Source organism: Motacilla alba, chromosome 7, assembly GCF_015832195.1.
Source record: "Motacilla alba alba isolate MOTALB_02 chromosome 7, Motacilla_alba_V1.0_pri, whole genome shotgun sequence".
Lineage (NCBI taxonomy): Eukaryota > Metazoa > Chordata > Aves > Passeriformes > Motacillidae > Motacilla > Motacilla alba.
This window is the reverse complement of record NC_052022.1, coordinates 4,307,546-4,328,717: the sequence shown is the minus strand read 5'-3', so window position 1 is coordinate 4,328,717 and position 21,172 is coordinate 4,307,546. Positions and strand designations below refer to the sequence as shown.

Below are 21,172 nucleotides of genomic sequence, written 5' to 3'. Positions count from 1 at the left end.
GCTTTGAACAATGTAGTGACTGATTGAAAATTATAGGCAGGAGCTTTTCTGTCTAATGGCTCGAAACAGCAGCCTCGCTTGGGTAGTTCAGAGCAGTTGCTTCCTTGGTGTGATTCAGCTTGGAATTATCTGTCTGGTTACAATTATTTTAGTTAATGAAAGAGGCAGTATATATATTATGTGAACATTTATGTCTTATTGCTGGTGGTGGAGCTATTTTCTCACTGAGGCCAAATGGAAGATTGTGCCTGAGAACAAATAATTGATCTGAGCAAATAATTCATAATGAAGCCTTTTATTTGAAGATATTTTCCACTTTCCTCATGAATTGCCTAAAAATAGACAGCACCTGACTTCAGTGAAGCTATGTGAAAATGTTCTGGACATTTTTCTCCTTTTCTGTTCCACAGGTGGCTTTGAGGAGCCTGTGGCATGTCTGGGCATGGGGAGGGCTTGGTGTGGAGGCAGGGGGGGTGGAAAGGGGGGTGGCAGGCTGAGAGGGAAGCATTTGCTCAGGGTCAGTACTCCCAGACTGTCAAAACTATAATCCAGCTTTTTTTTGGTACCTGCAATAGCACCATGTTTAGCCAAATTCATGCAGGGAAACCACCAAGAGTGGGAGCAGCCACCTATGGAGGCAGCAAAGTTCTGGTCTCTTCTCCTGCTTCCCAAGTCCTGTCTGGGTTTATTTTTGTCTCAGTTACCTGGAGAGCAAAAGCTGTGCTGGCTCTGCAGGCTCTGGTTGCTGCACACTGGAGAAATGGCAGATTATTTCCTTAGATGGTGAACGCACACAGGCACAGTCACTCTCCTTCTTTCCTGCCTTGACTAAATGTACCTATTGAAAATGAAAGAAAAAAATAATAGAACTTCCTTGCAGTTTTGGGGAATTTATTTTTTTTTCATTTTTCAATGAATGCAGACAGAATTTTCTGCAGATTTCCTTTTTCTGAGAGGACATTACTGATGGTAAATGAGAAATCACAGGTGCATTCACCAAAGTGTGTCCAGTAAGGGACTATGATAGAAAATGATATCAATAGTCTGAATTCCTGGCCATCTTTCGATACAGTCTGTCTTCAGTACCTTCCTGCTGAGTGTTGGGAATGCAGTCTGCCTGCCCTTGGGACACAGGGATGATAAATCTCAGTTTTCTGTGTTCTGGTGGCATTGGCTTATCTTTCCCCACATTGAAATCCTTGAGTTGTGCTGTTTCTATTATTCAGAGCAGGACTGGACACTTTGCACATATTTAGACTATGTGCTTCCTCCATGCCCCTGTAATTTTTCTTTTTCATTTTTTTTACCCGGGTTGCTTAAGAGAGTTTCCTAAACCTCCTCTGTTTGGATATTTGACTATTCTGTACCCAAAGCTCCTTCAGCTGCCACCATAGTGCTGCAAGATGTGCCACTAAAGCTGGAAAGATGCTGGAACACAGTTCCCATGGCAGTGGTGCTGCTGGAATCCAGCCCAAGAAGGAGCAGCTGGATCTTTGACTGCTGAATGTAAAATGTCTCTCCAGGACATCAAAGGTCACTTTTCAGTGTAGCGTTCTAGCAGCTTTAGGTTAAAGAATCTTCTGAGAAGTAGGTAGAGGTTTTGATACCCATGTGACAGTTTTGGTTTCTTCCCTTTCAACGTCCATTATTATTTGGTTCTCAACTACTACAATATTTAAACCCAAAGATTGCTGCTGTGGGGTTTTCCCCTCTGCAGTTGCAATAATATTTAGTCCCCAGACTGGGAATAGATATATTTTAGTGAAGATAAACAATGTACAAAGTAGTACCAGTTAAAAAGCACAGAGAACCCATCATTTTGGTGTACATAAATCGAGAGGTTTTCCCCTCCCCTTTTTTTCCTGTCCTTCTTTTCTGTGCTTCAGCTGTCATCATGAACAGCTTCCCTGCTGAAGAGCAGCAGGGGTGTAAATATATATATATTTACATTGTGTGACTATACCATAGAGACAGATCTGCCATGACATTTATCTGCGCCCAGGAGCGGATGCCAGATAAGACGTTCCTGAAGATAAATGTCATTCCAGATATTAGCCATCAAATATTCTTTATATATTTACATAAAACATTACAATGAGGCTTTAAAATGAAACCGTACAAGAAGCAGATGAGAACATCCATAGGAGACAACAGTAAGATGACGTACAGGAAAATATTTAGGAAGTCGTTAGAATAGTTTAATTTAGTTATCAAGTTATAAACTGTCAGGGCTGTTTATTTGCTGTATCCATCAAGAGGAAACCGGTAGCAGCCTAACTCTCTGCAAATCTGGGAGGTTTTATGTGCAAGCATGAGAGACGAGGCTCAGGTGAGCAAATGAGGAAAAGATGACAGCAGAATATTTAGGGAAATGTTTGGATCTTGTTGCTCTTCTCAGAGCTGACAACAAAGTCTCTTTAACCTCTCTTCGTGTACCACATGGAGGAGGCAGGGATGCCTGGACTGCAGCTGGGCACCAAATCACCCATCTGATAGAGGCTGTGGCTCGTGCTTTGTCACCTGCTAAAGGAGTAGGGCGTCACTTGGGTTTTTTGGGAATAAAAAGATGCCCTGGAGTGAAAGCTCTGAGCTGTATTTCCAGAAGAAATGGTTAAAAGTAGTGCTTGACCATAAAAACCTGACTTTTTGGAGGGCTGGTGAGGGGGGTACAGGCAGGTGTGAAAGAAGAGATCTTTTATCCTTCTGCTAAGGACAGAGCTCAGACATATAAAAGGAGATTTGGTCCTTCCTTTCTGGTTTATTAACCCATTACATTTTCCCCTTTTGTTTGGACTGAATATTTCTGACAATAAACTTGCTTTTCCTTTTAGGTTTAAAAGGTATAGAAGTGCATCTTTAATGTAGATGAATGGGTATAATTAGCATGCAAAATATGTATGTGATTAGATTTGACCAGTTTGCAGGAATCTGAGTAGGTGTGTGAATATATAATATATTTAATTAATCTTAATGCAAATGTATTTTTTGATCCAGACTACTCTAAGAACACATTTCAATAATTATTTCTTTTTTTTTTCTTTGCCTTTATTTCCTCAGTTGTGTATATTTCCTGTTAGACTATTTCAATATGTGTTTCAAATCAACCACAGCACCTCCAGAAATTAAAAGGTCCAATACTGTGAGACATAAATGTAATTTGGGGAAAGACAAGTGCTAGGAAAAAAGAATATCCCAGTGAATGAAGAGTTGTTGGAGCACAAGGAGGTGCTGATCAGGAGAAATTACAAAGATGGTGAAAAAAACAAGCAGCAATGGTCCAAAATGAATCTTTTAGTGATGTCAGAGAGGGAGAAGTAAAGAGGTTTTTGTCAAAAGGAAAAAAAAAGTTAATCCCGATTTAGAACTGATGACACAACAAGAAAAGAATATCTGAATGAACAGGTATAAAGGTGTTAAAATAACTTTATCAAAAAGGCAATGCCCTGTCTCTCCAATGGTGAACAGGGCTGTTTTTATTTAGAAAGGACTGTGTGTAAGAAAAGCTGCCTTGCTGATAATTCTGCACCTGTTTTACTGCTTGGTGAGCACTGGGGAGATCGAGCTCCAGGTTCTTGAGCAAGGATCCTTCTCTCTATCCCCAGTGGGACAGTGTTATTGTGTTTCTTGGTAGGAAAAGAACTTTTAATAGAATCAATTTGGGGGCATGGATGATATTTATGCCTCTCTGTTTTCATTCACATTACAATGGAGATGAGAAACAGACAGAGCATCTGCAAAACAGATTAGGCTGAGATTGCTCTCTGACTTATGCTTTTTAAAAGCCTCTAAAACTTTAATTAAGAAATTACCCAAGTTGTCTATAGTCCTGAAAAATGTGTTTCTGGGGAAGTTCAATGAAATTGGTAATTGTTAGTGGAGAAGGTAGTAAGAAACCTTTTCCAGGCTGTTTTCCTACCGGCCTTACAACATTTTCAGAGACTGCATTGCAATCTTATGGTTCATTTTCAGCATGTATCATAACATGCTCATTCATTTGATCCTTGTTCTGAGGGATATCAATTATATTTATCAAAATTATATGTGATATTAGCTTTCAGGGATATTGTAAGTATAGGTATAAACAAATGCAAATTACCACTTCTAGAAGGTCACCATCACTTGTCCCTCCAAGAATCTCTAACATGAGAAATAACAGAAGAAGGCTGTGTTTGGATTGATAGATGATGACACAGGGTAATTAGATTGTTCAGAACCTCACTAGAGCTATTATTTATAAATTTCTACTGCCTTGCTTTTCTCCTAATCATTGAAAGGATTTGTCAACATAGATTTCCTCCTCAGATGATGATGATGACATGAAGTGCAACTCACAGTATTTGCTGACAAGACAAGAACTTTTAACACTGCCTGAAAATATTCTCCTCAACGATTACATTTTTTTCTAAATAGAGATTTAATCGTGCAGGGACAACTTACATGAAAGACAGAGATTTACCTAGTCCTAACTTTTATTAAATGCATAACTCCAGTAGCTTCATCACTCAGAGTAGGCATATATTGGTGGTGGAAGAAAAGCGCATAGCCTGAGGAAAATACTCCCTATTTACTCACTGTTGGTTACAGACCTGATAAAATTGGTGCCAGTGTCTGCTTCTCACACAGCCTCTGAGAGCTGGGGATGTAGTGGTGCCTGAACTCTCATCAGCTCCAAAAATTGCAGGAGGAAAAGGTGAATAGTTGCTTGCAAATTGTCTCCTTAGATGCTCTTCAGGGTTACCTGAGTGATGTTCTGGGAGAGAGGTCAGGATGTGACACCTCTGTTTGCATGTGGGGACCGTGATGTCCCAGGGGATGGGGGATGGACAGAGCTCTGGGGGGTGGCACGTGTGTTTGGGGGTGTGCACACCTGCTGGCCCTCCTGTGCTGTGTCCCACACGTGCTGACCCTGCTGTGCTCAGTCCCACGTGTTGTGCTGACCCTGCTGTGCTCAGTCCCATGTGCATTTTGTTTCTCTGGTTTCCCTCCACAGCTGACCTGACCCTGGTGAATGGAGAGGAGAGCTGTGTGTACTTTGTTGGAAATTCTCTTGGGCTCCAGCCAAAAAAAGTTAAAACTTACTTGGATGAAGAACTGGACAAGTGGGCTCGGACGTAAGTACCCTGCAGGGTGTGCCAGATGCTGACCTGTGCTTCAGAGGAGCTCTTTATTTTGGGGTCTTCCTTGGAACTGCTTGAGCAGCAGAAGAGTGCATTAAAAGTGCTGCAGCCCAGGAGTAAAACACGTTCAGTGTTTCCCTAGTGCTCTTTATATCTCTTTTAAAGGCAGGAGCAGTAAAACAGGCAAATAGACCCTTTCAGCTGTGATAGCCTGTGCTGTGTATGGTGGCTCTACTCAGCTCACCTGGAGGACCTTTGCAGTTTAACCCTCCCCACCCTGCAGTGTTTATAAAAAGTGTCCCCACAAAGCACACAAACCTATTTGGTTGCTGCTGCTTGCTGGTGAATGTGGCGGGGTTCCAGGCCCTGTGATTTTCTAATTAATGTTTTTAACTGCGTGATTCACCCTGCAGGCTTTGCAATGAGCAGAGCCCCTTGAAACAGCACACAGTGCAGGTGATGCTGCTGCCATGTTGGCAGGTTTTTGGCTCCTCTTAAACCATGTCTCTGCCTGACAAGTTCATTTTATTTAGAAAGAAACATTCCTGTCTTCTCAGTAAGGAGCTGAGTGTGAATTACAACAAGCTTTGCTAAATCAACCTGATGTAAAAGAGACAGGGTAAAAGAAGGACACATTGCAGGGACACTGTCATTGTAACAAATGGGGAACTTTTTAATATACACGGGGGAAAGAAAAAGCTTTTTTTGCTCTTTATTTAGGTTTTTCTAATATTATGTTCTGTTCCATAAAGAGTCTGTGCTTTGAGATCTCCTGCACCTGCCTGAGCAGCTGGAGCAGGGATGAGTAAGGAAAATGATGAGTAAAAAACAGGGAACTGAAGGTGGGAAAGGAAAATAACATCCAGATGAGTGAGTGAGCTGGGTGAGAGATGAACTCTTTTATAGGGTGCGGGATATGAGTGGAACAGATGTGATTTCATGGTGAGAGAGCAGAGGAAATATGGAGAGGCAGAAGAGGGAAAATGAATTCTGCTAAGTGGGCAGCCTTGTTTCAGCAGGAACGGTCGAGATGGAGGCTTCTCAATGCAAATGTGAGAAATCTGTAGCTGCTCTTCCACTTGTAAATGTATGAATGCTGAGAGCTCATCAATATGGTTTATTGATTCCTATTTTTCACCTGTATTCTTGTAGGTGAGAAGGCTGAGAATGAGTGGGAATGAGTGGAACTTTGGGAAGAGCTGGTTCCTTCTGGTTATTCAGGCAGCACAGCAATGCAGTTTCTCCACTCGTTTGAAAAGATTGCAACCCTGTCCATTTCTGTGCTGTTATCCCACTCTGTCAGGGAAACAGCTGAGCTCCTTCAAAAGGCAGAAGTCAGATAACATTCTTAGAGTGATGCACTGGGACTGCAAAAGTATTTCATCTCCTCCGCTGTATCTTTTCACTGCCTCACTTCTATTCTTGTGTTTGTCTTTGCTGCAGTGAAAGATGAGTTTTTCCTCAGTGACTGTAAAAACCTGGAAGAAAAAAGGTAGGCAGTGTGTTCCTTCAGATCATAAGTGCCTTCAGGATCTGTGTCATGGGGGAAAATATGGCTGAACATTGATTTCAAGTGACTGCAAGAGAGGGAGCACAACCAGAAAGGTTGCTTGCCAAAAACACGGCTTGGCCTAAAAAGCCTCACCCAGAATAAATTAGAAAGTTTAAAAAAAAAATAAAACCAAAACAAAACCAAAGTACCAAATAAGAAAACCCCCTCAGATTATGATCAACAAAGAAACAGAATAAAATCCTGAACCTAAAGCAACTGACAGCCAGGGTAGGATCAAGCTAATTTTGAGGGGAACAGTGTATGCTTAGAGAAGGTGGTGAATGGAATGCAAAGGAATAGGTGGCTGAAGGTACAGAAATGAGTACTTTTATTCCAGTCACCAAGGACAGCTTAGCAAAACCCAGTCTGAGGTGGTAGCTGTTCCCAGCTGAAGGCTGTTCAATGGCTGTTGTGTCAGCAGTGTGGGTTGTAGTGGCTCTGGCTTAGATAAATAAGTAGCAAGAATCTAGGAAATGGCATGTAAATTAGGAACATCCATCAAGTCAGCCGTGGTATAGATTCTGGCTTTCTTATAAATTGGTTTATTGCATTTTCTGTTTGTTGTGTCTTGGGATCCCTCTCAAAGAGCTGTGAGTCTATTTAAATGGCTTTCACTGCTCATAGTTAAGGGCAAGAGTGAAAAGGAAGATTACCCACTGCTGGTCAAGGGCAGGGGAGCTGTAGCTTTATCTCCAAGTAGTGAGGGCAACTCACCAGGCAAACAGCTGGAAGAGAAAAGCATGGAAAAGCCTCTCTCTTGTTGTGTTTCCTCTCCGTGCTCAGTTCCTTTCCCTCACCTCCACTTTAACTGGTGGGTTCCAGCTCTCATCCTACATCTGCCTCCCACATACCTTCTCTGGATTTGTATTCTTCCTCTCCATATCCCTTTCCACTGTTCCTTATGCTAATGTAGCAAGATTACAAATCCAAGCCACTGGCATTCTTAGTATGGATTTAAAAGCAGCCTCTGAGGCTTCATCTTTCAGTTATGATTTCAGCTAAATCCAAGATTTACTGAATAAGGGGTGAAAAGGGATGAAGAGCTGTTCCCTCATGTTTAGCCTAGAATAGCCAATAACCCAATGTTTTAGAAGTCCAAACTTCAAGGGACTTTTTTGGTTGGAGGAAGGCCAATAAATGCTTTGCAGTGCCCTGTTTTCCCCTCTGCTCTGCCAGAACTGGTTAGGTAATTAAAATATTTTATAGAATCATTACAGTGTGTGAGCATACTCACTGCAGCAGGCAATGTCTCTCCTCTGAATAACTCATTAAAGTGGAACAATTAAACCAGAAGGGAGCCTGCTGTAGCCAGTTGTGCTCCTGTGAAGGGCTGGCAGGGTGACTGGGGAGTGGGGAACCTGCTGCACGCAAGTCTTGAGGACTGGAGCTGTTGAGCAAAATTAAGACTGAAAGGGAAAATGATTGTTCTCTGTGGATGTGTCAATGTAGGGGAGGAAAGGAACCACTTATATGAAAAGCATGTTGGCATAGTAAATATAAACAAGGAATTAATAAATTGAGGCTAGAAATAAAACATATATATACTTCTAACTATTGAAGTGGTGTGGCAAGAGGCTGACATGGACATAGGATATTAACAACCTCCCAGTTTGGAAAGGCTTTGGAATATAACACTTGCAGTAGCAAAGACTGTTTTCAGCAAGTCAGAAGGTGCCTTTGGGTCTGTGTGCTGAACCAATCCTGCAAGATATGAGAAGGCTGCAAACAGGAGTTTGGCCTGCAAACAGGCAGCTTGGCCAGGCCCTGTTGGACATCCCCACCTCTCCTGCCATTCTCAGGACTCTGCCTTTCAGCAGGTGCTTTGGTAGAGCTGCAAATTTCTGTTTTAATGCCCTGGGATTGTGAGTTTTGTCTTTAATCTGCTGGTCCATACAGTTCTTTTTCTTTTGACGCACCTTCCCTTTTTTTGGCTGTTTCTTTGCTTGAAACCTTGGTCCAACTTAAGAGTCTGTACTGGCTCATTAAATACCTTGCATCATTTTTGGCAAAGGAGCAAGAAGGAAATTTGCACTTGAACAAGATTTGGATGAGCGCAGAAGTTTCCTGAAGATGGCAATTAATTTAAATTCCTTTTCTCACCGCCTTTGAAACCCTGGGATCATCTCAGAAAATGTGTTTCTAGCTCCCCTAGCAAGCTTTAAATCAGACCTCAGTGAATAAAACGTGGAATTGTGATTTCCTGCCAAACTGAAAATAAAATGGTAACTGACTAAAAATTAATTTGCACAATGAGAAACTCTCATAGAAGTTGAAGAAATATCTGTTTGTCTGATGCTCTGTGATTTGATGGGTGAAGTTTTGTATTCATTAATTTGGAGACCTCAATTTAAATCTCTTTTGCTACCTAGGGTGCAGGGATGGGGGAGAAAAGGCTCTCCATGTATGAGGGGAATGCCAAGAGCACTGCACTTGTGTCCTTAAAGATTATTACCCCCAGTGCCTACCAGAGCTGAGAGAGGGGTGGCATAATATACAGAGATATAAATTCTCTGAGGCAGAGCATAGAATTTTACAACCTAAGTGTAATAGGATGTATTGTGCCATCAGCAAAGTCTACAGAGTTTCATGTGATTAAAATAAAAAAAAAAAAGGATCCAAGAATATGCTTTTAACTACCATTTTAGAGGCAATAATTTTTGTCTCTTGGCATTTATATTGGCCATCAAGAGGGAGGCAAGCTGTAAGCTGTGCCATAATAATAATAATAAGAATAATAATAAATGCTGCCTCTCCCTTCTTTCAATGTGGTTAAATGTCCATGTTTTCCTCTCAAAATAAAACATTCTCATGACCAAAATCTCACAACTGTTTTCATGATAACTTGGAAATTTATTCTGAAATTTTGATAGTCCTGTGTGCTGACAGAGAGAACCTTCATTAGTAAATTCCCATTAGGATGACACTAATGGCTATAAAATCAGGGAAAGCTAATGAAAGAGAATCCCATAGGTAGTTAGGACTTATTTTTCCCATCTTATTATATTTGCTATCCTCTTTCAGCAATACAGATTCCCTCAGGCTGGGAGCCACTGAAAAATCTTTGGGGGTTTTATGTTAACAGTCTGCATTATCCTAAAGTCCCTTGATCACTGTATTACAGTTAAGAATAAGACAGGAAATTACCAATAAATGTCTTGCTGTTTGTGAAACATATACCCCTGTCTTCAGGGAATGCAGCTGCATTGTGGGCTCATAGAAGGGAGGAAATTTTAGCACTACTCCTGCCCCTCACAGCATTTTCTCCCCTCCCCACCCACTGCCTTTATTCCTCATCTATGAAACGCTCTTGTAAATGAGGGTTATTTCACACTGCCTGCTCTCTGCTGTCGAGGACTCATCAGAGAGCAATTGTAAAATGGAGGAAAGCAGTCAGCTGCTGTACCAGGACCTCATCCAAACTGAGGAGCAGGATCCTCCTTGTCTGTGTGGGACTGGACTTGTTGAGCATGGGGATGCTATTTTATCTGTAAGAGATATTCACTCCTTCAGCTGTTGACCTATTCTAGCCTGAAATTAAATGGTGTTTTTGTAAGGATAAGAGGCTTGAAATGGTTAATACAACTGTGCTTTTTAAAAGCATCAGCTCCCCTATTTTTTAGGATTGTAGTTCTTTTTTGGAAGTATCCCCATGAGGTGTGAATTAGACCCAAGTAAATCAAAAAGGGTCTGACTGTAAAATGCCCAGGTAATTTTTGCAAGAGACAGAATGAAACTCTACCTGAGAGGGAAAAGTATGAGGTGGATGGGGAAAACCAATCCTTTAAACAGCCTTGAGGATGGGGTAGTGTCTCATGCATCCTCCTTTCTCATGTCTTAATCTGCCAGCTGTCCTCCTGTGATTTTGAGTGAACATTGTGGGACAGTCCTTCTTTAAAAGGTTTACTACTTTTTCTTTTCTTTTTTCTCACATCAAAGTTTTTAGGGCTTCTTCTGCTCTCTACCTGGCTTCCTACTGGCTCTGTCCTTATTTTGAAACAGTTTTATACTCAACCTCATGCAGCCTGGTGTTTCCAACTCCACAAGTACCCCATGGTGCTCAGCAAATATGAAAATCATCCAGTGTGAGATGGGAGCCCAGAGCAATGTTTCCCTGGATTAGCACCATTATTACTTTTCTCAATCTGCCTCCATTTGCATTTAAATCTGTACTCTACACCCTGCATGTTTAAGAAAATAGGCAACTTTTTATTTATATATGCATGGCAGATATATAAGAAAACTTAGAAGTTTTCTTCTCTGTCATAATTGAAGGAAAAATTAGTTCAGAGCACTTAATCCAGAACTGAATTTATACATCTGTCACTTCAGAGTAGCAGCACACTTGAGCTTAAGGTGACCATATGATCCCCTGCAGACAGGAGCAGTTTGAAATACAAAGTTTTAAAATAGCCTTTGTCAACCCAAAAAGCTTTATGCACGCTGAGATCTAGAACATTTTTTCAGGGAGAAGAGAAGCAATAAAAATTAGCAAGCAGCTCTGTGGATGCAGGGAAGCACCTGCCCCTGCATGAAGTACCCTCTGGTTTATGTGGAAGAGTGAGCTCAGACAGGAGATGCAGGAGGATGGAAATTGTTTCTGACAAGAAAGATTCCTGTCTGGGAGCAAGGCAGTATTTAAGTCTATCATCCTCTGCACCATCTAATGCCCAGCCAGAAATGCAGGCTGGGGAAGTCTGTGGGGTGATCTCTGCTGTCTGTTCAGTGCTGTCAGCCTGGCTTAGCGGGTGCCATCCCATGCTGGGATGCCCTGTCCCAGCTTTCCTGTCCCCAGAGTCTTCCAGAGCCCATGCAGCCACGTCCAGGGGGGTTGTGAAAAAGCTATAATCTTTAATTCTGAGGAACTTCTAGATGAATTTTATGGGCCAAAATAAATATTTTTTTTCAAGCAACTGAAATCCTGTCATGAACCAATAAATTGCCTTTGCTCTGAGGATTAATGGTAGGAGAAAAGAGTTGTGCTCAGCTTACGCAAGTCTCATCCTCCAAATGTGGAGTGTCCAAATTAGATATGATTCTTAGGAGTGATCCAAATAGAATACCACACATTTTCATCATTTTTCCATTCCTTTTCAGAGGTGTCCATGGCCATTTCAATGGCCAGCGCCCGTGGGCTTTGGCAGACGAGTGCATCCTGGACCCGATGGCAGAGCTGGTTGGTAGGTGTGACGTGCAGGGGAAGACCTTTTTCCAGAAATAAAAACAAATTTAGTTGCTTTAAGACTCAAACCTCTGAAACTTTGTAGGCAGAATTTAGTTCCTTTTATTCTTATGTCTGAAAGCAGGTTTTCTTGTGCATAAACTAACATTTTATTTTAAGGCTGCAAGTGTTTTAGGGGATGAATGTGTGTGATGTGCATATCATGAAACTAATTGCAGCAGAGGGCTTTTTGGAGCATCATAAACCACTTGGACTAACACATGAAACCCTTTTAAAGGGCACTTGGTATTGCAGAGTCTCAGTCACTCTTCCAGAAGCAAAATTATGAACTTTCCCCTTTGATAAATTATTTCTATCTAGACATTTTCTAGTTTTCCTCTTTTCCCTGCCACTAAATCCAGACTCATATTTGAGAGCTGCTTATGGCAATGAAGCAGATAATTGGTGCAGGACCTGCTGTTGATGAGTTCCCATGACCCTGCTGTCCCCCTTGAGGAGCCTGAAGTGCTGCAGGACTTTGGCAGGAAGTGCTTCTGGTTGTTCCAGAGATTGAGGAGCCCTGGAGAATCCTCCTGGTGAGTTTGCCATGAAAGCAGTCAGCTGAGTGGGAATGCATATCTCCTCTACCACTTCTTACTCCGTGTAGTTGCTGAAATAATCTTTCACTGGGATTTCCTTCAGAGTTGTCTCTGAAGGGGGAAGATAAATTATCTTGGCAAGGTCTTTTTCTCCCCAACCCTCCCAGCTGTTGTCAAGGCCAGGTTACTAGATTTTGGGGGAGATCTGGCCAATATTTCAGTGTAGGTGTTGAAGGCAGCTCTCAATAGTGACTATCAGAACTGAATTATCAGGCATTCATTTGTGCCATCACTAAGGAAAAATATTACTTTTATGTTGACCTTCTGTATTCTAGATATTGTATCGTAATTCCTCCTCCAACTGCAGACAAGTGTTCAATGAGAAAATTATGGTTTTTCTCCTTCAAGAAAAGCAAATAGGATTGGAACAATTGGGAACAGAGACATTAAAGAATGTTTCATGACAAGTTTATTTATAAACTTATAAATAACTTCCCTCTCTGAATTCTTTATGAAGTTTCCAAATAGTTAAAATAGTGAGTGTTATTATTGGAGCAGAACAAATGCAATAAATTATTGTTGTAGTTGGTCTATCCATGGTGTAAACTCTGAAATAATATAAATACGAGTGTGGCTACACTGGGCATCACTGAGCTATGGAGAAAAATCCCATCTGCAGAATGAAATAAAATTCTCAAAATGCAGATTGGAGATTCTTATTATGTAAGTTGCTATTGTTGTACCTGGTGCTGCTCAGGAGGTTAAGAAGTTACTTCTCTTGCTTTCATTACATTCAAGGGCAAGCTCAGCATCCTCATCTGTTAAGCATCATGGGACATAAAAATGTGGAAATGTAAAGGGAGTGGAGGGTGTTGAAATGCTGAACACAGCTGATTTAGGGGTTTCTCCAGTATGACCCACCTCTCTGGTCCAGTGGATATTCTCGTTCTGGTAGGGTACAACTGTGAAGATGTGGAAAGGTGCCTTGGAATTTTCAACTGGAAACTTTGAATTTAACTAGGCAGGCAGACAAGAATTTCTCTTATATCATACTCCCAGGCACCCCAATTAGTAATCAAGGTATGACCACTGACGTTCTTCACATAACCATGAGAGAAAGAGCCAAGATTCCCCAAAGGACAGCTGGAAGCTTCTGAGTTATCATCTTTCTCTGCATCACCTCTGTGGCTGTTTGCCTCTGCTTTGTTTGCAGAATGTGGAGCCTGGAGGCAGGCTGAGCCCTGACCTGCTGCCTCTGCCCCTGCCAGGGTCCCTCTGGCCTCAGCTGTAGGTTAAGAGTCACTGCAGAAAGCAGAGAACAAGGCTGGGACCCTTTTACCCTTAACCATCTGTCTTGTAGAGGCTGCCAACTAAGTCTCTATTTTAATATTAATTTAACTACAAGATGCACTGTAGGTGTGAGGAGATGGAAATGAGAGCTTTGTTTAAATTTCATCTAATTGCTCATCCATCTCCTTACTTTCCTCTTATTTACCAAGCTTCATGTGACACCAGTGCTTTTACATCACCATGCCTTAGCCACAATGAATTTATTATCATTTTCTTCATGGTAAACAAATATTCTAAAATTTTCAATTGAAAATTATGACTGAAGTCACCCTAACACTAACCTAATATTTTGTTTTTAAAATTATTTCCTGGGAAGTTCTTCCTGTTGTTTTTTCTCAAAGATAAAAAAAACATGGTTTGGATTCCATTCTCCAGAATTTTTAGGGCTTTGTTTGATTAAATTGTAAAATGTGGTCTAGGCTCACATCTGGCCCTCAAATTTGTGTGCAGGGTTTTGTTTAAAAAATACCCTCATGGCTTTTTTTTTCAGGACACAGGTGAGTGATTCTTAGAATGCAGATGAAAATATTTCTCAAATAATGGATGTATCATAGTAAATTCCAATTTTTAAAATTGTAGGCAATGGTGAAGAGGCTTAAAGGATAGATGGAGGGGGGGAAAAGCCATGTTAAAATGCTCTTTTCAATGTAGTCATCCACAAACTCATGAAATTATTTAGGTTAGAAGGGATCTTAAAGTTCCAGCCCTCACATTTTATGCTTAAGTACCATTTTCCAACAAAGAACAGTATTGATTATGTACGAGTACATAGCGGAATGAATTCTGAATTTACTTTCTTATTGACTTTAATGTAAGAACAATAACAGAATTTTACTGTGTTTTTTATTCAGTATTGAACGCTTTGGAGGAGGAGGAGGAGGAGGAGGAAGAATTGTCATTTCTCACCCTAAGCAGTGGTAGCAACTAAAACTTATTCAGGAATGGACCAAGGACTGTAAAACACCTTTGTCTGCCTAATGGTTTATAGTGCACGAGCACCGTGCTTATTAAAGGCAGTCACATTTTCTTGTTCAATGAAAGTTACAGTAGTAAATACATTGTGAAATGAGGAGTCAAGGTCAGTGGAGGCCAAAGCTTTTTTCCTGCGCTCACACCAAGTGGCAGAAGGCAGTGAAGGCAATCTCTGCCTCTCCTACCAGACTTTATTAAAACATTACAACCTTGGCAGGATCACCTTCTGATGGAACAAGATTAACTGTGTGGCTGCTGCTCCATGATGGGCTCAGGCAGGTCTCTGTTCAGGGAAGACTGAACGCTGAGCAGATTTGGAGTGACTTTGAGTGATAAGGATTATTTGAAATAACCAAAATGTTTTCAAAATTGGGGCTCTTAGCCTTTCCCCAATCATTTTACGAAATGCTTTTTACTTACTCCAGCGAGGATCAGACTTCCCTGGCAGTCAGAGAGGAGAAGGATGGCAGTGTCTGCCTAACGCAATCATAATTGTCTCTGAAGTTGTACTTTGCAAACGCTGCTTCCTTTTATTAAAGAGGAGATTTATCATGCAGAACATACAGGTTTTAGCCTGTCCTGGAGATATGGTATAAAGTTAGGAAATAAGGAAGGCAAACATAATTTTGTCTCCCGTGTGCCGGGTCTTTGAATATTGTAATAGGTTAATTAGATCATGGAAAGGTTGTTTTCTGAAATGCAGTGCAGGTTATAAAGGATAACAGTTTTCCAATGACATGGATGAGGTTTGTTTTGTGGGCATGAAATTCAATAATGCAAGGCTTTTAATAAATATATAATTTATGGAAGACCAAGACTTACATGACAAATGTAGTGTCATATTTAATTTGGGACGCTAACATGCAGCTAAAAGTGATCTACAGATTAACCATTTGTTTTATACAGAATCAGTACAGCAGGCAGAGGATTGCTCGTGCAGAATTTGCTGTGAAAGCCACAGATTTCACGGAAGGAGCAGAGGGACAAATAAGAACAATACCATTTCTTGATCCTGTCACTTTTTTCAGTCTCAAGAGTTCCATAGAAATATTAAGACTGCAAATAATACTGTTTTGAGCTGCAATCACTCTCTCTAGCTGTCTCCTGCATCTGCAGTAGAACAACCCAAGGTGACCTCTTCCAGGAGCGTGGAGCCTTAAGATGCAATGCCATCAGAGGGAAGAAAACAAAGCAAAGGAGAGGGGTTTAAGTGAAGAAAAAAGCTTATTTTTCCCTATGAAGAAAGTCCTTAATATTTTTCTTTCCACAAACTTGATGATGTTCCTGGTGTCTGAAGGAGGAGGGAGCTTATTCATGACATCTCATTTTTGTGTGGCTCATCCCCTGGACTGATCATTCCCAGTCACTGACACCTGTTTTGCAAATCCTTCCGTCCAAAACCTGGAGATTTCAGCAATAAATGAAAATGTCTTGAACACCTCATTGAGAACGGTGCTCAGCTTTTCCTGGGCTGGCAGAAGCTGAGGCCTGCTTGGGAGGAATGTATGAATTAATTATAATTCTAGATTTCCATGTTTTTGGCTATATTTGCCTGCATTGGGTTGAACCCATGGTTAAATCTTTTTTCCTACACTGACCAAGCAATCACTCTGTGAATTTAAACTGTTTAGGATACGGTGGCAGTGTAAGGCAGGGACAGGAGAAATTCAGGGTTCAGCTTTCCTTTTCTTGTGGCTCCACTTACCCTTTTATATCCCAAAATCATCTTTTCCTTCCTCTTTATTGATTCCAAAAGTGGCTGGTGCCCTCCCTGCCTGCTTACACTTCTCTTCACCCCTCCCTCTCTACAACCTCTCTCCACGTTTGGTGATTCTGTGGCTGAGTGAGAATCAGGACTAGGTGCATGCACATATCCCCCATCTGAAGAAGACTCTCAAAATATTGATTTGTCTCAAGAATGAATCTCTCTTTTTCAACAACAGACACCAAGCATACCAGAAGGAAACAGGAATTGATTTTCTCCATATCTTGGTGCTGCCCAACACACAATTCCCTGTCCTACCTAAAACCTTTCACCAGGGCTTGACAAATGCTGGAGAATTTGTTACTAAATACTTGCTAACAACAATTAGTTGTTACTAATTAGCTCTGCCTGTGATTAGCTGTAGTCCAAAGGCATCTGTTATTATCCTCCTTGGAGCAATGTGGGTATGGCTTCTTGTGAAGCTCATACATTAATAATGGTCTGTTCTATCCAATAGGTCAATTTTGCTTATTTCATTTTTTAATTAGGGATGAGATTTATCTTGACATTACAGTAACCGCTTACAACAGATGATTATCTCAATATGTTTTCTCACTTGTGTTGCATATGAACTTCTGACAAAAATAAGTCTTCACGTCTTGCTTTACATATAGTCTTTGTGACCTCACTTGTCTGAGGTATTCAAGATAATAAATCCACTGGTGGTTTGCTGGGAAATTGAAAGATTTAGTTGTGTTTTTTTGTTTTCTGTGTCTGACCTGAAAAAATAAATATTTTCCTGCCAGTGCAGCATAGAGAGTCAGACAAGAAATCTTTTTATTTCACTCTGATGACACCTCAAACATTTGTCTCCTTTCCAGGCTTTGGAGAGACATTGACTGAATTCATGCTTTTGCTTTCTCACTACTGTTCTCTGCTCTCTGTTCTACTTCTCTGAAATGTAAAAGAAAAGCTCCGACCATTTTTCAAACTTTTTATCTTTTTTTATTATTTCAGGGGCCAAAAGACAAGAAATAGCCTTAATGAATGGGCTGACTGTTAACTTGCACCTTCTGATGGTATGTCTCTATGATGAATATTTGATCTTGTGTTGACAAGTATTTTTCTCTTTTCTTTGTGTGTGTGTGTAAGCAAAGTGTTTTCTGAGGACCTCACAGAGACAGCACTGGGTGACAGATGAAGTTTTTAAGCCTTGGGAGTTGTATCTTGAATAATGTATGTGCAAGACCCAGCCTGACTCAATACTAAGCAGGAAAGCTGGACAGAGAAATATTTTCAAGGACTCTGTAGGGGAAGTTTCAGCTGTTCTCATGTGTGTTGTATGTCAGTTGCCAGAGGAAATCTTATTATTCAAGAAACATTTACAAGTAACTTCTCAAATTTCAATTCCATGGCAAATCTCAAAGTTAAGGGAACAGGAGCTCAACAGTGAGCAAGACAAAGCTGTAATATCAGTCAAGCTTCAGATGCAGCTGCATGCAAGAGATGACACTTAGAATTATGCTATTTTATATGTGCCTAAAATGTGCATTTTTGACTTGCATGCCGTAGTGACCACAAATGTGTCTTATTTATGCTCAAGTGTTCCCATGGCTGCATAGAGCCTGTCTCTCATTCTCCAACATTTCCAAAGATTTGGTTCCACTTAGTGTAGAAGTGAAGCCTCCCTTTGTGTGGTTCTCACAACAAGGTCTATCACTTGGATCTGCTCCTCTGGACCTTTTAAAATTGATGAACATGGAGCAGGGTGGGGCTCAGTACAGTCAGGTCAGGTGGCTACTCTGCCCTGAATTAGGTGTGAATTTCTGGAGTACACAGACCGTGCAGAGGGTTGTGTAACCCAAGCTAAACTGAGCAGGAGGGCTTGTGAGTCTTCCTAGTCCTCCTGGCACGGTGGCCACCTCAGCTTGCCAGGAACTGAGAAGAAAATACCACCCACCTTTAGGTGCTGAGATCAGGCCTTTGGTCAGCCTTGTTTCGGAGTAAGGGATGTTTCCATAACTACAGTTTAAGGGCAAGGATTTAAAGCTAATTTTTTTTCACTGCTGCTTTTGATTGCTGGATGGAGCTGGGTGAAATCCCAGCTTGCCTGGCTGCAGTCAAAGCTTTGCCATTGATTCCTGTAAATGCAAGTTTTCACTGCTGGGTTTTGGTGGCTTTGTTATGGATATGTGAAATACAGTATTATAACGCTTTCCTACTTTGATAAATGTTATATGGACAAAGAAACATTTGTAATTTCTGGGGGATTCTCTGTAGGTCTCCATGATAGTAAAGCAGTCTTTATTAAATTATATGCTGGGAGCATCTTTCTCATCTCTGCTTAGATAAATTTCAATATTTCTTTCTTTCTTTTGCCTTAACAGCTATCTTTCTTTAAGCCTACTCCAAGACGCTATAAAATTCTTCTAGAAGCAAGAGCCTTTCCATCTGACCATGTAAGAAATTAATATTTCACCATATTTGTATTATTAATCATATTTTTCCAAAGAATATCAGTAGTACGATTTGAATATTTATTAGCTCATCTTGTCCAAGTAACATTACAATAAAAAAATCTGTCAGAAACTTTTGAGCTCAGCATACTTTACAGATCGTAGCTTTATTCCTTTTGTTCAAATAAGAAGTATTGCATGAGGAAAAGAATGAATGGGTGCATTGATTTATTAGTCTTTTTAAAGACATCGAGCAAACTACTGGCCTAAATCAACTAAAGTTGTAAATGTTTTATTAATTCTTGTTGCTGTTTTACTTTATGAAACCAAATCAATACAAACTCACAACATTAACACTTATATATCCCCAGACAGAGATGGAAATGTTTGTTCTTAGCACTTTAGATTACTAGTTCAAACATCATTTGTCTGCTATAAAATAAGAGACAATAGCCTGTGCATCAGAGCTTTGAGCAAATTAATCTTTGGGTTTGTGGGGCACTGCTACTTTATCATAAGCACCGTAAACTCCTGGAAATTGATAACAAATTTGATCTCTAAGGTGCAATAAAAGTGACTCGAGCTACTAACAGGTTTATTTGTAATGAAGATGCTGGCACAGATGTATACACCTCAAATTGCTTTTATTCTAAGTAATGTTCAGATTAATCCCACATTTGTTCCACACGCACTTGTACATTTACACTCCATCCTCTTAAATTTCTATGGCACTTCAGTAATAATCTCTGCAACTGCCATCGCTTCAGTTCCTGTCATGAAATTTTAAACTCTTTTATACTGCTGTTTGATGATTGTTATTTGATCTCCAGGACCATTATTTATCAATAAAATTGGCAGATAGGATTTTTTAAATAGCTCGAGAGTTTAAAGCTCTTATTTCCCTCCAGCTGTGCAGCAAATAGAAGAGGTGAGAATGTCACAGGGCAGGATGTCTGTGCTGGCCAAACCTTGTTTGTGTTTGCAGTAGGACATGTGGGTACCCAAGGCTCCTGGAGAAGGGATGCTCAGTCCTCCTTGGCTGTTATCCCAAGGCAGGTTTGGCTTTCTGGCCTCTGGTGAAGTGCATCCATCGCCACAGAGCCATGGAATGGTTTAGGTTGGAAAGGACTTCAAGATCATCATGTTCCCACCCCCCTGCCATGGGAAGGGATGCCACCCACTGGATGGGTTGCTAAGGGTCCTATCTCCACCCTCATTCTGCTCCATGGATTATCCTGTGGGATTCAGGCTTTGACTTTGTCCTTGCAAAGGAATTAAATTAATTTTCACATGAATTAAGTTCAGATCTTTTTTAATCCAAAGGAAATCTGTGAATTTCTCAGTGGAGTTGGATTATGCTTTCAAGCATTATTTTTAGTGAAAGGCAAGGCATCTGAACACCTTTCTCAAGTTCTGATGCGTTTGTCCTTTTTTCCTTGTAGTTGTTTATCATGTATTTGAGTTAATGCTGTCTGCATGGAATTCTCTTCCAGTATGCTATGGAGTCCCAGCTCCGACTGCATGGGCTGGATGTGGAGAAAAGCATGGTCCTGCTGCAGCCACGGCAGGTTGGTGAGGAATCTGTCACTTCTGCTTGCTGCCCCCAAGGGCAAAAACACCTTACACGTGAATATTCTCAAATATTCTAGTGTAAAAGTTGTAATCTGTGCATTAAAATATAGATAAAATGCATGAATCATAAACAGATGTCTTTCCGTGCATATTTTTGACATTAGACCCCATATTATAATTGCTGATTCAATAGTTAACTTTCCCAGAGGAACAACAAAAACAACAAAAAAAGCCATTCTCTCTATTTTTCCTGTTTCAAAAAAAAAAAACAAACCTGGCAGCATCCTGAGTCACCTGCAAAATATGATTTTGACTCATTGAGAATTCCCAGTGTCCTTTGAATGTCCTGAGGTAAGAGATTGCCATAACACGAGCACCGCTGTGTCTGCATCAGCACGGGCTGAGGGAAAGGTCTGCTCTCGGTAATATGCAATTCAGATTAATTTGAAATGCTGCCTCGCTTCACTTCTGCAGCATTAAGAACTTTGTCACCTAACTATAAACCCAGGGTGACCTTTTGCTTCTGAAATCTGAGTCATCTTGTGAGTAAAGAGCCCACTCCTGAACGCTTGATAGATTTGCAGAGATTGTTGAGATAATAACAGTCCCTTGCAATTCAACCATCTTGCCCAAGCTTTTTTCAGTAACAAGTCTAATTTAATTCTAGGTTTTCACTGCCTAATTGATCCCT

The 21,172-nt window shown here is 40.7% G+C and overlaps 1 protein-coding gene across 4 annotated transcripts in view; it reads left to right on the top strand.

Annotated features, from left to right (window-relative positions):
* The window catches only part of KYNU (kynureninase), a 58,541-nt gene that overhangs the window by 5,733 nt on the left and 31,636 nt on the right, over positions 1–21,172 (top strand). For all 4 annotated transcript variants that reach the window (XM_038143277.1, XM_038143278.1, XM_038143275.1 and 1 more), the window contains exons 3-7: positions 4,991–5,111; positions 11,764–11,846; positions 17,471–17,532; positions 18,841–18,912; positions 20,403–20,477. In XM_038143277.1, coding sequence (XP_037999205.1) covers positions 4,991–5,111; positions 11,764–11,846; positions 17,471–17,532; positions 18,841–18,912; positions 20,403–20,477 — 413 coding nt within the window. The remainder of the gene's footprint in view (positions 1–4,990; positions 5,112–11,763; positions 11,847–17,470; positions 17,533–18,840; positions 18,913–20,402; positions 20,478–21,172) is intronic.